The 17,709-nt window shown below is 36.5% G+C and overlaps 1 protein-coding gene across 8 annotated transcripts in view; it reads right to left on the bottom strand.

The window, feature by feature from the left end:
* The window catches only part of LOC150105717 (C-Jun-amino-terminal kinase-interacting protein 4-like), a 615,637-nt gene that overhangs the window by 66,902 nt on the left and 531,026 nt on the right, over positions 1–17,709 (bottom strand). For all 8 annotated transcript variants that reach the window (XM_090394309.1, XM_090394311.1, XM_090394312.1 and 5 more), the window contains 2 exons: positions 15,815–15,986; positions 2,310–2,423 (listed from right to left, as the gene is read on the bottom strand). In XM_090394309.1, the coding sequence (XP_090250435.1) occupies positions 2,310–2,423; positions 15,815–15,986 (286 nt within the window). The remainder of the gene's footprint in view (positions 1–2,309; positions 2,424–15,814; positions 15,987–17,709) is intronic.

The following is a 17,709-nucleotide window of genomic DNA, read 5'->3' as shown; positions in this document are numbered from 1 at the left end:
AGCATTTCCATGCTAGTGAGGATTACTTTGGTAATCCCCCCCCCTCCCACTATTCTAAACTGCCATTCCCTAACTAAACCCTGTTCTCCAAAAGATGTGCCAAGGCTGTACAAATTAAAAACGAAACATACCACAATTGGCTAAAATCAAGAACTCTATCCTCCTTTAGAGATTATACTCAAGTCTGAAATAGATGCAAAAAAAAAAAAAAAAAAATCAATGTTTCCAAAACAGAGTTTGAAAGAGAAAAGCAGGAAACTAGCAACCTGTCCAAATGTCAGCCAAGCCTTTTGGTCTCTCACCAAAGCAATTGCCCTTAACTTCTGCTCAACACTATTCCCACCTCTATCATGCCCAGATGGGTCCAGTACATCATTACCCACAGAAAAAGCCAATCTTCTGGCATTTAAAGAAAGTGTGAACTTTGCTTTAAATGCATGCACATAACTGAAAATGGCAAATGCCCCAACCATTCCAGATGCTCACACATACAATGCCTCCTATATCCTTTTTGCCAGAAAGAGATCAGAAAAATACTGTCCAAATTAGACACACAAAAGTCTCCTGGCCCTGATGGCATTCCTCCAGCTGTCCTGAAAATTTGTGCACTAGAACTGACACCTATCCAATGTTGCCTGAATATACTCTCTTACTCAATTGGTATCTATCCCACAGCCTAGAAATTAGCCTATGTTCAACCCATTCCCAAGAAGGGTGCTGCCATACAACTACTGCCCTATCGCGCTCACCTCAGCCCTGTCTAAAGTAATGGAAAAAAATCATCAATTCCTCCCAACTCCTACACTACCTTGAAGGCACCCACCTAAAAAACGACCGCCGGATTGTGTCGCTGCCGATCAACAGGAGATCTGCTCATATATGTCACACATCTCAGGACAAATGCCATGGAGTAGTTTGGCAAATCTCAAGTGGTTGCATTTGATATCTCCAAAACTTTTTGACAGGGTCTGACACAAAGGCTTACTAGGCAAACTATCATCATTTGGTCCGTCCCACAACTTCTGTAATTGGATTGCCAGCTTTCTGTCTGGATGCAGACTTTGTGTGGTGGTGGATGGCTCCTTATCTTCCCACCATTCAACTAATGCCAGGGTTCCACAGGTTTTGTCCTCTCAATAACACTCTTCTTGCTATATATCAATAACCTACTTCAGTTGACCTCCAACCCAATACACAGTTCTTCACACAACAGCACATTGCACTCCTCCCTTTCATTTGATAAACCTCACTCTACACAACTCACCTCACCCTACAGAACATCAACCATCATCTCCCTCAATTCTGATCTCCAAGCCCTCCTCCAATGGGGTTCAGATAACCTCGTCAACTCCAATGCTAATAAAACCCAGTTCTGTCTTATCTCTCATAAAAAAGAACTATTTTCTCCCAGTATTATTTTTGACAATATCCAAATTTCCAGACAATTTGAGATTTCTCTTCTTGGAATTACCCTGACATCAAGCCTCTCCTGGCATAAGCACATCACAACCACTGCATCCTCAGCTTCTAAAAAACTAGGATTACTCTTTTACTCAAGATGTTACTTCACCCCTGAACAGCTGTTAACGTTATACAAATCACAAATCTACCCAGCTATTGAATACTGCTCTCACATATGGGGGTGGGGTTCCTAAAAGTTCCTTCAAAATGCTTGCCTCAATAGAGAAGAGAGCAATTAGACTTATTAATGACCCATCTCTTACCAACTCACTCCCCCCACTTTTGAACAGACATTTGGTTTTCACACTATGTGTATTCTACAAATATTTCCATGGGAAATGTTCATCTGAAATAGCATCAATAATTCCCCCACTCAATACTAAGCTCACTGGAACAAGTGCAGCTGCTGTTACACATCCCTTCACAGTGCACCTTGAAACCCACAGAACAGGTTTCTTTTCCTCCTTCATCCCTGAAACTGCTGTATTGTGGAACAGTCTCCCCCCTGTTGTGTTTCTCAAGGAATACAATATACAGTCTTTTAAATCAAATATAAACAAGTTCCTCCTTTCCCAACCCACCACCACCCATATATGGTACTAATGTACTACAGGTTGATCAACCAACCTCTCATGTATGAGCTCAACATAAAGAGTTATTATTACTATTGGGTGAAAAGCCAAACGGCTATTAACAGTTATTATTACTAAACACTACTAAACAGTTATTATTACTATTATTATTTTAATTTAAACAGCAAATACTGAAAATGGATGAGAATGATAGCATGCAAATTTGTCAATTTATTATATTAATAAGACTAAAATTCAACAGAAAGGTTTACTTACTTTGTGCAAGTGGTACAGAAATTACAACACCATTGCCTGTTCCCATCCATAGCCTATTGCATGAAATTAGGAGGGCTGTAATTCGAACAAATGAGAATCCTAACTTTCCTGTGCCTGAAAACAAGAACAATAGCAGTCTATAATAGAACTCACTCTGTAAATATATATTTTTTACTTTTAATTGATTGTAGTTTAGAAATATTTTTCCAAAATATTTCAGAACTACAGTTAGTTTTCACTACAGGAAACTGGTAAGGACTAAATAGTGAGAGTCAACTGTAGTTCTGAAAGTAGATAAACTTTCAACAGTATAGCACTTTAGTAGAGAAAAGATTTCTCTATGGTTATTTTCACAACATTTTGAGGCTTTGTAGTTCATTACAGTAAGTTAGTTCACAATAATGTTTTAGTGAGATAACTGTATTACACACCTGTACTTAGTAAACCTAAAAGGGTAAAAAAGCATATTAAGCAAATTAGTGCTATTCTTTAAAGGTACCCACACAGCATAACGATCAATCAACAAAACAAAACAATAAAGCATGATAAATTAAGTGCTAAGAAAAGCATTTCAGTAAATTAATGTAAACAGCCTAATTAATTTTTACCTCATCCCAACCCTAGTGCTATAAAAAGATTTCTCTATGGTTATTTTCACTAATGAAAACATAATTAATAAAATAAATGGTCAAATGAACAAACATTTAATATAAAAAATTAAGATTATGAAATGCAAATTAACAGTAACTGACAAATCAAGATAGTACTGTAGACATGTTAAGATAGTGAGAAAATGATCAAACAATGCTGAGTGGAACAGCAATACAAAATGTAAGGGTGGCTGTGGAGATCCAAAGGAAAACTGCAATTTATGTATACTAAAGCTAGGAAAGAATGCTACATGGGTTGAAGATGGATCTTCCAGAGTTTGGAATTGCTAATCTATCATTAGCATGATGACGATAAATCAGCCTCTCACAAGCTTCTTTGAATTTTTTTTCATACCAAGTTCTGGTGCAGTTTAAAGACTTGATTCCTTTCTGATTAATTCTGTACCACATTTAGAGTGCAATCCAATTTAACACTGAGATTGGCCACACACAGGAGGGCTGAGGGTGCTGAGGATCATCAGCATCCTCAGGCATAGAGCCTTGACAATTTGCTTTTTAAGGCACCGAAGAATAAATATGAAATTATAAGCAAGACCCTTTATAAAGAATGGCTATAACAGCAGAAAATTCACAGGAGTGTAGAGAAGTTAACAAGTAGCAATTCACTTAGTTTCCCTTTTAATTAATTTTTTTTATTTATTATGTTTACCATACATATTTTATTATAATAATTAAAAACAAAAATAATTAATTTTGCCCTTTTCTTGCTTTCTTTCCCTCACCAGAGGTCATGCAAGTGTAAATGGTAAACAAAACATTTATGCATAGCTTACTTATATGTATTGTGATGTAGTTTGTGTTTTAGTTCACAGATATCTCTTTATGATGATCACATGAATTTGAAATGTCAAAGGTTACTTTTCTTACTTTTAAGTAAAGTAACTGCTCTAATGCACATGTTTTTGTCTCCATAATTTCTCCAGGATAAAAATGAATATCACATTGAAAAGAATAGTATGTAAGAAACTTTTAAACAGAATTCAAGGTGAGCAGCATATAGAGGTAAACTTCAGACTCAACTATACAAACATAATTGAAGACAATATTAAATATTTCAAAAGTCATTGGAGTATCAGTGGCAATCTCTCAAGAAAACACTGATTGATTCTGACATGGTGAAGTTGTCAGCAAGGAAAGAAAAATAAGAATACATAGGGCACATAAAAGTTAAAGAAGCAGTCCTGGAAAAGAAAAATACATACTGAGGGGTCATAAATTAAAGATGTTGAAGAAATTATATTCTTAGTTTAATCCTTTATCAAGTGTAAGCAAATAAAAATTTGGGTGTGAAGTAACATCATGACTGGGCTACTTGTATATGGAGGCTAATGACCACATTAATTGCTGTAATATCCCACAATGCAAGGCACATATCCTTATGGACATGTATAATGCTATGCATTATGGGAAGGACCACTACCCAGAAGTAATGCAGAAGTCATCTTTCCATATTATTATTATTATTATCTGAGACCTCCAGGGAGTCAAGGACTAATCGAGGGAGGCTGTAAATTATCCAACCCAGGTATCATACCTACCTTTGAATTCATTCACACTGGATGCACTCACTACCCATAAGGGCAAATTATTCCACTTCCTCACTGCTCTCTGGGAGGGAAAACTTAGCTCTTACCCCTTTCTTGACTGCAAATAAATTTAACTTCCATGGATGCCCCTGTGTTCTCTCCCCATCTTCCATATAACGAAAAATTTCATCAGTTGAAATGCTATAACACCCATTCAAAAGTTTATAGATCTCTATCCATATCACTCCTCTTTCTTCTCTTAACCAGAGTCTGTAATCCACATACTTGCAATCTCTCCTCATAATCTAAATCCCATAATCCAGATATAATCTTTGTAACTCTTCTTTGCACCCTTTTCACAGCTTCTTTATCCCCTTGGAACCCGGGAGACTAAATCTGCGCACAGTAATCCAAGTGTGGTCTTATCAATGCCTTATAAAGAAGCAAAATTAATTCCATATCCTTACATGTCAAGGTTCGCTTCAACATAGCAATTATTCCTCTGAGTTGTGTTTGCAACTTTTGCTATGTGACCTTTAAATTCTTATCCACTAATACACCAAGATCCCTTGCCTCTTCAGTTTCTTGTAGCATAACCCTGCTAATATAATATGCCACTGGAACTCTAATCACACCAAAGTGCATAACTTTACACTTACTAACATTAAACTGACAGCCATTTTCATTTGCCCAGATTTCCAGTCTATTCAAATAATTTTGTAATTGCTAAATATCAGTAGCATCCCTGATTGTCCTGCCTATCTTCGCATCATCAGCAAACAATTGCAAATCTGATAATAGACTCTGCTTGATGTCATTAATGTATAGATTGAACAATAATGGCCCAAGGACTGAACCCTGAGGTACACCACTTTTTGATATCTGTCTGTCAACCATCCTTTGATCCAAATCAATAGATTATGTTCCCATCCCATAGTCTCCAGTTTACACAACAGCCTATCGTGTGATATCTATCAAATGCCTTAGAAAAATCCAACATTATCATAGTGCATCCATTCCCTTTATCCAACTCGGCTGTAACATTGTTATAAAATATGAGCAAATTGCTAAAACATGACCTTCCTTTAGTAAACCCATGCTGCTCCCTGCAGAGTATAAAATGCTTGTCTACCCATTTCTGTATGAGAGTTCTTACCAACTTCTCTAAAATCTTTACTACCACACCAGAGATACTAATAGGTCGATAGTTAGACACATCAGTTTTTGCACTACCCTTGCAATGGAACTATCATACATTCCTTCCATTCCTGTGGTATCTTACTTGAGCTGAGACTCAAGTTATAAAATGTGTGAAAGGCCTAGCCAATTCAACTGAACATTCCTTTAACAAATGGGCAGATATTCCATCTGTTCCTATTGACAAATTCTTATCCAGGTTATGCGAGAGCTCTTCAACTTCATTTTCATGGACCTCTAACTCTTCATCCAACGTAGCAGTAGCACCATGCTACATACACCTGGTTGATATATCTTAGCAAAGTGAGCACTCATTAATGAACAATCTCCTTAGATTCCAACAATTGTGTACCATCTACATTCAATAAAGTTATTCTTCCACATTCATTCTTTCTTTTGCTTGCGACATAATGATAAAATTCTTTTGGATTGTCATTAGCTTGCATGGCCAATTTCTTTTCATACTCCGTTTCAGCTTTTCTCACAATACTTATTACTTTTCTGGCTTGAGCTTTATATATTTCATCTCCTCTCACTCTTATTCTCATGATATTCTTTCTGCATCATCATATTTCTGAAGAATAACTTGTGGATCTCTAGCTTAATAAGGCTGCACATCCATTTCACTCCCAACCTATTTATTCTTTGAATACTAGGGATAGATTCAGATACCGCCTCACTCAAGCACTTTTTCAAAGATTCCCATGCATTGTTGACATTTTTTCCATTCAGTAACTAATACCATGGGACCAAAGATAGTATTCTTCTAAGTTGATCATAATTTCCAGCTTTGTAATTCAGCATGTAGACTGATTTAATAGGAGCTTCAATACAAGTAGATACTTCCCAAGCAAGAACAGCATGATCGCTGTCACCAATTGGTGGTAAAATAGCGATATTCTTCACAGAGATCCCTTCTGATGCTATGAGCAAATCCAACACTCTTTGACCTCGAGTTCCTTCTTTCACATGCTGCTTGAGAAAGTTATCTCGCAACAATTCAATAAATTCCTGTTCTTTCTGATCATGAGATTTCTCTTCTACCCAATCAATGTTTGGAAAATTAAAGTCACCCATAATGATCGTTTGCTTGGTACCCATAAGGCTAATTTGGCGATGCATTTCTTCATCCCCTACAACTGAGCTGCCAGGTCTGTAGCAACACCCCACCATATATTTCATTCTGTTAACCTCCACTTCACACCAAATAGACTCAAACTCATTGCTACATGGGACATTGTTACCATTATTGTTTTCTTGTATTTCTACCCTAACTGGATAGAATATATAATATAGAATAGAATAATACTGATATCATTAGTAGCACTCCTCCTCCTCCTCTCCTATCATTCCTAAAAATAGTATATCAGTTATATACTATTTTTAGGAATGACACTTACCTCGATCCCACTTACCATATCTGATTCTGATAGCCAGGTTTCACTAATGCCTACAATCTTAGGCCACATTGTATTCAATAAAGCAACAAACTCAATCCCTTTGTTTCTAATGCTCCTGGAAATTGTGTATAGACATAATAAATTATGACCTAGCCTATTCTTATAATTAGATATGCAATGTATTTGGTCTTCTTCTAGAATTTTCTCTTTTCCCTCCCCAGACATACTTAAAAGGTCCAAAGCATATTTTTCCACTCCTTCGCCACATACATAACCATGTTCAAAGGCATTTATATCTTTATCATGTTTGTACACCATAGCTGAACTTTCACACACATTTTTGCCATTCCTCCCTTGATGATCCAGTTTTTCCCTGACTCTCTGCATTAAATCTCATACCAAGAAGTAATCTCTCCAGGCTTCTGATGCCAAATGAATTCAAGTGCAGGCCATCATTCTTATACAAATCTTTTCTGCCATCAAACACCCCCCTCCCACACACGCACATATATAAACTCACATCCATATCTTCTACATAGCCTGTGCATGAAATCATTTGCTATCATCACCCTCCTTAACTCAGTACTATCATATCTAGGTAGTAATCCCACAATTTTTACTCTTTCACATTTCTTTCTCACTTCTTCCAACAGATCTTTCATATCTTCTCTCATACTATGTTTGTCACCACTTAAATTATTTGTACATACCAGCACTACCATTTCTTTTACATTTCTTTTTTTGGTTTTCAATTACGTTTGTCATATTTTTAATATAGAAGTCAAAAGGTGTCACACCTTATTACTAAAATATTCTGGATTAGAGAAAGATGTTTGAAAGTTTTTCACTTAGTTTAATCTTTTATCCAAGTGTAAGCAAATAAAAATTTGCATGTGAAGTAGCATCACGACTGTGCTACTTGTATATAGATAATGATTGCCTTAGTATCTTATAATGGCTCCCGCTGATGAGACTTCGATAAAGGTTGAAACCGGTCGGCATGATACATGTCCATTAGGATATGTGGCTTGCATTATGGAATACTAAGACAATTAATGTGAAGTCATTAGCCTCTATATACAAGTAGCCCAGTTGTGATGTTACTTCACATGCAAATTTTTATTTTCTTACACTTGGATAAAGGATTAAACCAATATAATTTCTTGGCATCTTTAATTTATAGTATAACCAAGTGAAAACTTTCAAACATACTGAGAGTTCCTCACAAATAAGTTTGCAGATGCCGCCAAAAGAATACAGAGAAAAGCATAAGAGGAAGCCAAGCTATATGTGAAAGTAGCTAAATAAAAGTCATGGAAAGACTCTGGTAAGAATACAGAAGATAAATATCAGGAAGGTGGAAATATGTCCTAGAGCAGTGTTTCTCAACCTGTGGTCCACGATGATGGGACAGGTGGTCAGCAGGCAGACTTAAATTAATTAAATAAATATATATTTTTTAATTATCCAAACAAAACAAATTAAAATTGAATAAGTAAAAATTATTGAAATCAAATGGAGACTTAAAAAAACTAACAAATAGCGTCAGAATGTTCAAAGGTGGAAGCAATAAAACAATATTGTTGTTCACTTCATTCCTCTTTTATTATTCGTCATTTTGCAGGTAATTTTGTAGTTGCCGAATGAAGAATAACAAAAGACAGGTGAAGTGAACAACAATATAGTTTTATTGCTTCCGCCTTCCCTTGCTGTTTTGTCAGATTTGAAGTGAACATGTGTTATCCACATTTCAACTAATTGCTTGTTGTTTATTGATTTTTATTATTGAAGGTTCCCTCTTTCAACCAATGCTCAGTATATCTTCAGAAATGCTAAGTGATACTTGGACAAAGTGTTTTGTAAGTTAAACCCAGTATTTATATATTTATATATTTTTTGGAAAAGTATTTTAATAATGGAAAAGTGGCTTAGAACTAGGACTTTGAAAAGAAGAGCAAATGAAACAGGTGATGCTAACTCTAATTGTGATGCATGTGTTGTAACAGCAAGTAAATCTGATACTATTAAAGTAGAAGAAACAAGCAGTTCAAAGAAAAAATACAGTAGGAAATATAACAGTTTATATTTGGAATTCAGGTTTACTTGGTGTGGAGATGAAAGTGAACAAAAACCTCAATGTGTTTTGTGTTATGAAGTATTGTCAAATGAGTGCATGAAACTGCCAAACTCCGATGACATAAGCCTTGATTTAATGACCCTAAGTGACATTTAGGGACATTAAATCAAGGGAAAGATGTAACTTCGGCCATGGGTTCCATTAATAGCAAGGTACTGGAAGCATCCTATCTCTTAAGTTTGCGCATAGCGAAAACAGGGAAACCTCATTCTATCAGGAAAAATTTACTACTTCCAGCTATAAAAGATGTGGTAAAAACTATGTTTGGCAACAAGTTACTAAAAGATGTTGATTTGATTCCTCTTTCAAATGACACTGTTGGTCGCAGAATTAATGATATGGCAGGTGAAGTAGAATCTCAGTTAATCGAAATAGTTAAGAAGAGCCCTTATGATGCGTTACAAATAAACGAGACTACTGATGTTACAAATGATGTGCAGTTAATATGCTACATAAGATATGTGCATGATAACAACATTCATGATGATATTCTGTTATGTAGAACTTTGCCATCCCGAACAACTGGAGAAGAAATATTACACACTCTCAATAAGTACATAATACACGAAGGGATCCAGTGGGAAAAATGTATAGGCTTCTGTTCAGATGGAGCTTGCACCCTTTTTTCCAAAATGTTGGTAATTCCTACATAGGTTTTTAAAAAAATTACGAAAAGTCAAAAAGATGTAGAGGGAAATAAATTAAAAACACTATGTTTATTTCTGAAGTAAAACTTTAATTCCAACATTCTAAAATGTTATTTTTCTTGCTTTTCTGTTTGCAAAATCATCAATGACATTGTCAAAGACTATCTCATCACTCAGTTGCTGTTTTATAGATGGTATGGCAAGATTTCTTAAATGCCAAAAAAGTGCCACCCGGGGTGGATTCCCCCCACCCCCCAGCTACTGCTCTGTAACTTAGTGGTCTGTAGAATTGTTTTAAGCATTTTACTGGTCCTTGGGCTTAGAAAGTTGAGAAACGCTGTCCTAGAGGTTATTGAAAAAAAAATAAAAAATAGAAATAGAGAAAAGAGCATCAAAGAAGATAAAAAAGCAGTAACAGAACCACAGCAAAAAATTTCAAGAGGAATGCAAACAGGAGTACATATCAATACATGAGGTAGAAAAAGCCATCAAAAACTTGAAATATGGAAAAGCAGCAGGAGAAGATGATATCTGACCTGAAATGCTCAAATATGAAGGTCTAAACGTTTTGCTATAGTATTCAACACCATTCCAGAAGAATATCAAAAGTTACTGGGAAGTAAGTCAGTTTTTTGCTATTATAGAATACAGAGAAAAATGTAAGAAAGCAAGCACTGTGTAAAACTAGTTAAACAAAAGTCATGGGAAGACTTTGCTAAGAACATAGAAAATAAATATATCAGGAAGGAGAAAAATATTCTGGAGGCTAGTGAAAAAAAAACTTAGAAATGGAGGAAAGAGTACTGTAAAAGGAATCAGAGATAACAAAGGTGGCATGATAACTGAAAACTGCTACTCGGGTGGTATTTTTAGAATTGTATGTTATTGTTTAATTGCCATTCTGTGATCTTGTACTGATGATGCATATGATACACTGGCAAAAATTCTATGTTAATAGAGTTTATTATGTGAGTTTTCTTCCATTTTTATAATTCTTTTAAATAGTGATCACTTCCTGTGTTCTGAGCCAGTGGAAAACATTGCTAATTATAACATAGTCAATAAGACTTTTTCTTATTTCTTGAATCTTCTCTCCATATGAAATTGTGCACATTTTTATGGTGGAACATGGTGTTAGTAATAACTAGTCCATGTCCTGAGCAGAAATCAAGCAGGTATTTACCATTATTATTAGCTTTTCTTTTATCTCCAAATTTTCCCAGAACATTTCTATATGTGTGGTAATCATTTCCTACTCTGCTGTTTAGATCTCCAACAAGGACCAACTTTTCCTTTTTCATTGTGTCAGCTACCTTCTCCAATGCCCAGAAACATTCCTCCATTTCATCCTTAACATAACCTTATGTGGGACTATAGGCACAAATAAGTCTCATTGTCCAGTTCCACATTCTGATATCACTCTGACATATACTTATATCACTCTGCTTGATATTAATATTATTATTATTATTATTATTGTTCCGGGAAACTCCAAGGAGTCGACAGACTCATCGAGGCCCTAACATCATGTCTGGAACAACTATTCAACATTCACACAGTATCTATCACGTCTTGCCTTGAACTCATTCACGGTCGTAGCACCCACAACAGACTCTGGAAGCTTATTCCACTCATTCACCACTCTCCAAGTAAAAAACCTAGCTCTAACACCCTTGTCAACCACGCTCTTGCCCAGCTTCCATGCATGGCCCCTAGTCCTCCCACCACCAGTCATATTTTCAAAAATATCTTCTGGATCAATCTTATAAAAACCCTTCAGTAATTTGAATGTCTCAATCATATCACCCCTCCTTCGCCTATCGTCCAATTTCTGCAACCCACAAATCTTCAACCTATTCTCATAAGGTTCGTTCCACAGACCTGCTATCATCTTGGTCACTCGTCTCTGGACCCTCTCCACTTCCTCCCCATCACGAAGAAACCCTGGTGCCCATAACTGTGCACAGAAGTCCAGATAGGGTCTTATCAAGGCTCGATACAGAGGAACAACAACTTGTTTGTCTCTGCATGTTAAAGTATTTTTCATAAGCCAAGTGATTTGGTGAGCTGTTTTAGTCACTTTTGCAATGTGCCCCCTAAACTTCAACTCCCTATCCACCAGCACTCCCAAATCTCTGGCCTCATCAATCTCCTGGAGTACGGTTCCACCAATGCGATATACTGCTGCTATTCTTTTCACCCCCAAAGTGCAGAACCTTAGTTCTGCACTTTGGGGGTGAAAAGAATAGCAGCAGTATATTGCTGTATATTTGCCAGCAGCAGTATATTTGCCACTTACACTTTGCCACATTAAACTGACATCCATTTTTCCTAGCCCAGTTCTCCAAACTATCCAAATCATCCTGTAAAATTTTGACATTCTGTGCACTCACAATTGCTCTACCCAACTTTGCATCATCAGCAAACAAGTGAACACTTCCTCTCAAATCCTTTCCAATATCATTGATGAACAAATTGAAAAGCAGTGGTCCAAGAACAGAGCCCTGCAGCACTCCACTAGTCGCAAGACGTCTTTTTGACTCCACTCCTGAATAAACCACTCTCTGGTATCTCTCCTTCAACCACCCTCCTATCCATCTCACCAACCCTATATCTATACCCATCTGCTCCAGTTTACTGATTAGGGTTCCATGTGGTATCCTATCAAAGGCCTTGGCAAGGTCCAGTAGTATCACTGTAAACCCATTACCCCTATCCAGTTCAGCCGTCACTGTGTTATAAAACGTGAGCAAGTTACTGAGGCATGATCTACCCTTCACAAAACCATGTTGTCCCCCATACAATATCCCATTTTCATCTATCCAATCCTGTATTCTTTTCTTGACTAATTTCTCTAAGACCTTGACAATGATTCCTGTTATGCTAATCGGTCGGTAATTTACAACAGCAGTCTTGGAACCACCTTTATGCAGTGGAACTATTTTCCCCAATTTCCACCCGCTCGGGACTAACCCAGACCCGAGACTCAAATTAAACAAAATGGTCAAGGGTACTGACCATTCTTTAGCTGCTTCTCGTACTACACGAGCTGGTATACCATCCAATCCCACAGATGTATTGACATTGAGGTTATGCAATAGACTACTCACCTCCACTTCATTCACCACAATTCCCGTATAATCTACTGGTTTATTCGTTTCTGCAATGTCACCACCTGGATGATATATTCTTGCAAAGTGCTTACTCAGTAACTCAGCTATCTCAACTGATTCAGTTACCTCCCTACCATCGACATTCTTTAAAATCATTCTGCCATGTACATTTTTCCTTTTACTTGCTACATATCTAAAAAATTGTTTAGGATTCTCTTTAGCCTGCATGGCCAATGTTCTTTCATAATCCTTTTTTGCTTTTCTTACCACATTCGTCACCCTTCTGGACTGTGCTTTATACCGTTCATGTGCCTGCTGGTCACCTTTCTCCTTAAATTCCCTCCATAGTTGTTTCTTTTTTTGCAGCTCAAGCTTAATGGTGTTATTCATCCATTTAACCCCTACTTGATTTATTATTTGGCTTCTAGGTATACAGTCAGCCATTGCTTCATGCAAGCACTTCTTAACTACCTCCCATGCACTATCAACTTCTAGTCCTTGCAGTTGTACATGGCATGGCACTGAGCCAATCAAACTCCTAAGCTTGTCATACTTTCCAGCCCGATAATTCCACATGTACCCTGTCTTAATTGAAAATTCTACACCTTTAGCCACCTCCCAAGTCAAGACCCTATGATCACTCTCACCGATTGGTGGCAATGTGGTCATATTTGTTACAGCCAAATCCTCAGATGTAATTACTAGGTCAAGCACTCTCTGACCCCTAGTATTTTCCATTACATGCTGTCGCAGATAGTTATCCCTTAATAACCGCATAAAATCCAATTCCTTCCTCCCGTGTGTCCTCTCCTCACTCCAATCAATGCGACCATAGTTGAAATCTCCCATAATAATCACCCTCCTTCCACTCATTTCTTCTAGTTGTTTGTGCATACTGTCACCACCATCTTTTCCATCACCTGGTCTATAGCAGCACCCAATTGTATATTTAGTTCTGCTAGCCACAATCTCACACCAAATGACCTCAAATGTGCTCTTTTCTCTATCCTGCAATTCAACTTCTATTCTCCTTGGCTGTAGCTCATCAGCTATCATCAATAATACTCCTCCCCCCATTTTATTCTCTCTGTCATTCCTGAACACACTATACCCATCACATTCAATCCCACTAGCTATATCATCTACAGTCAGCCATGTTTCACTAATACCAATAACCTGTGGTCTGGAAGTGCCAACCATGGCCAAAAACTCTTCCTTCTTGTTCCTAATACTCCTAGTATTAGTGTACATGAATTTAAGACCCCCATTAGCCCCCAACCCTACCTTGATGCCTTATATTAACTATCCCACTCTGGTTTGTTGTCCTTATTTGCTCTAGCATATTATATTCATTCTTACATTCAACTGCCTCCCTAAGGACTGTATATCTACTCCCCCCCTTAACAAATCTAGTTTCCCTGAATTTGCACATCCACTACATTCAGCAACTCTCAAGTCTTGTTACACCGTAACCATTCAAATGCAAGCCATCCATCTTATATAGATCCTTTCGCCCATCAAACTCACTCCACACGTCCACAAATTCCACACCACTCGTCATACATAACCCATGCATAAAGTCATTCGCAATTATGGCCCTCCTTTTAAACATTTCACTGTCATACCGTGGCAAAAGACTAATCATTCTAACTCTCTCACTCTTTTCTTTTGCTACCTCAAACAATTCATTCAGGTTTTCTATCATTTCCATTTTATCTCCTTTCAAATCATTCGTACCTGCCACGACAATCATTTCTTTCACCCTTTCCTTTTGCTCTCTAATAGACTCAGTTACATCCTTTATGGTCGCACCAGGTTGGTACGATTTTGTCAAATCCTCTACTAACACACCTCGTACTAACGAGTCTCCATACAGCACTCTATCCTTCATTTTGTTCATGTTCACATTCATACGCCTATTTTTCCTGTCATACCTTTTATTATTGGTTGGTTCATTCAGTTGACTTTTGTTCATGCACTCTAGCTGCTGTTTTGCCCTTTCTATCACACCATTCAACAATGCGATCTCACTCAATGCATCTATCTCATCTTTTTTATTCTCTGAGAAACCATTAATACTATCCTGCCATTTGTCTGCCATTCAAGATTATCTTGGTATTTAGGATTCAAGGTATCATGATTATTGACTATAATAGCTACCCCTTCTTTTCTCTGATTGTTATTTCCTGAATAAGACATTTTGTATTTGTTGCTTAGAAAGATCTTACATGTTTTTGTCTTCTTTGTCTAGCACACTCCTAATCACTAAATACTTTTTTACTTTTTTTTGTACAATTCTTTATTTCTTCTCTACTAACCACACACATTTCCATCTCTCCCTCTCTCTCTCCAACATCTATAGTATTGCGAAGCACTTGTCAAAGACTAGAGATCTCCAATATTGTATATGCATTCTTTTTTTAACTTCCATATCACTTTTTTCACACTCTTTTATCTCCTTCAAACTATTACACTGACATATACTAACAATTCCATTCCTGCTTGCATGAATCATTATCTGCATTAACGTGACAAGCCGATCAAGGCAGTAGCATACTGATGAAAAATTCAAAGAGATATGAAAAAACTTGTAGATGCATCGCTACAATCTCATACAAGAGTTGTGATAACTAAAGCGTATGCGAGTGTGAAAAACAGATATATGTGAAGTTGTAAAATGAAACTTAAACATTTATTTGTATATGTCTAGAAATTGAATATTTTCTTTCAAAATGCAAGTTCATATTCTATACAAGGTTGTTAGTGCTATTGTCTTTCATTAATTGAATTACTGAAATTAAAAATGAAACCTACCCAACATTTTGCTCACATAGGGTTCTATATCTACATCTTGCAAATGCACATGAGTATGGGCATGGTATAGCCTTAAAGTGCTGTCTAAACGAATAGTAACCCAAACGCCATCACCAGCCCAAGCCATTTGGCGCACTTGACTTTCTTTTCGAGGATGTGCATCAAATGATTTCTGAAAATAACAAAACAATTCATCAGTAAAAAGTGAGATAGAACATGATACAAAATGAAAAACAAGAAAGAAATCTCAGGTATTCTTAACCTATTTTTTCAATTATTTTTATTTTCCTTCTTTAATACATATTAAAGTATGCTGTTCATGAAATTACATTAATGAAACTACACTATCCTATCAAAAGTTATGTGATATCTCCAAACTTCAAAATGAATGTGAACTCCTGATCTTTATATCAACATCTACAGAAGATCTATAGTTTGCTTCGAAGTCATTTTAATCTTGCGTGAACAATAATGATATGGAAAGAGGTAATAACAATGCTTCAGAGAAGAGTGACTGTGGGATGTCATTTGGGGAAAATGTCTGTATGTGCTAGTGCACAGCAATTAAGCATTTCTAAATCCATAAGTAATAATGAGACAACATATAATATACTGACTGAAAAGGACTGATGCTTCCTGAGAGAGCTGGCTAACTTGTAGTCACCAGACCAGAGAGAATCTTTCAAGATGCTTAGTGTTTCCATTTACCGGTAACCAAAAGCCTTGGATAAAAACAACAAATTCACAAAACTGGTTGCATAAGCTAAGGCATAGAGAATCAAGACTATGAAACAATGAAATTGGTGCTGTGAAATGATGTGGGTGCTACTTTTCATGGTACTAGGTCCACAGTTATGTCCAACATCAATTTTCTGACAGAATGCTGTGCATTTCAGCATTCTGTCAATTTCATGATGTGAGCTTTTAAACCTTTCCACATGTTGGAACACATGGTAACACTGCATATCACAAAAGAAAGCGATGACTGTAAATACATCAGCTGAAAATATCATTTCATAGAGTCCAAATGAACTTGAGAGAATGACTCAAGAGTGGAATGCAATAGCACCCACTTTCTAAATTCTGAGAAAGTCTTCCAAGATATACTGAAGCAGTCATTATAACCAAAAGTAGACGATACATTATTTCTTTCAATGAAAACATACTTTGCTTTTACCTGTGCATTTTGGTAGGATGGTGCATAAAAGTTAGCAACTAGCAATTCTACAAAATATTACTCAACTAGATTGCAAAGTTATACACAAAAAAAAGTTAAAATTAACCTACTAAAACTGATTTGCAGCTGAAGTTGACTTAACACAGACTGTCTTTTCAAAATGCTAGAATTTGATAAAAATCTGAAACAATAAATATTCTTTAATTCTGTTTATCACATCCCATTTCATCTTCCATTTGAGTTAGGCTCAATGGTCTGTCATAACTGAGTAACTTCACACCTAAGAAACCTACTTATTGCTTTTGATAGGGTGGTCAATCCTATCTGCATCGTCTTTAAACAACTGTATACATTCTTGTGGCCAGTTTGCTTGTTTTGTGGTATGACAGAATAAAATTTCCGGGAGGAAAACCCTTCTACCTGTGTTAAGAGTGGCTAACTCACAATTAGTTGAAAAGTGCTGATAAAGGATCTTCATGCCTTGGATGGGATTCAACACTAAATCTTCTTTCCAACTGAAGGGCATCATCAATACCGACTGAACTACAGAAGCTCTATATAATTTTGCATATTATGACTGTAAATGCACAGCAATTCATTTTTATAGGGCAGATGGTAAAATTTATACAAATGCACTTAAAAATGGCTAAGAAAATTGTGTAATGAAAGCTTAGAAAAGAACAAGCTAGATTCAGGCTAAATAGAGATGGTTAAAATC

Source organism: Typopeltis vanoorti, chromosome 6 (genome assembly GCF_054136105.1).
Source record: "Typopeltis vanoorti isolate ZY-2024b chromosome 6, IOZ_Tvanoo_1.0, whole genome shotgun sequence".
Taxonomy (NCBI): domain Eukaryota; kingdom Metazoa; phylum Arthropoda; class Arachnida; order Uropygi; family Thelyphonidae; genus Typopeltis; species Typopeltis vanoorti.
The sequence above is the reverse complement of the archived record's forward strand: the minus strand, read 5'-3'. Positions and strand labels throughout refer to the sequence as shown.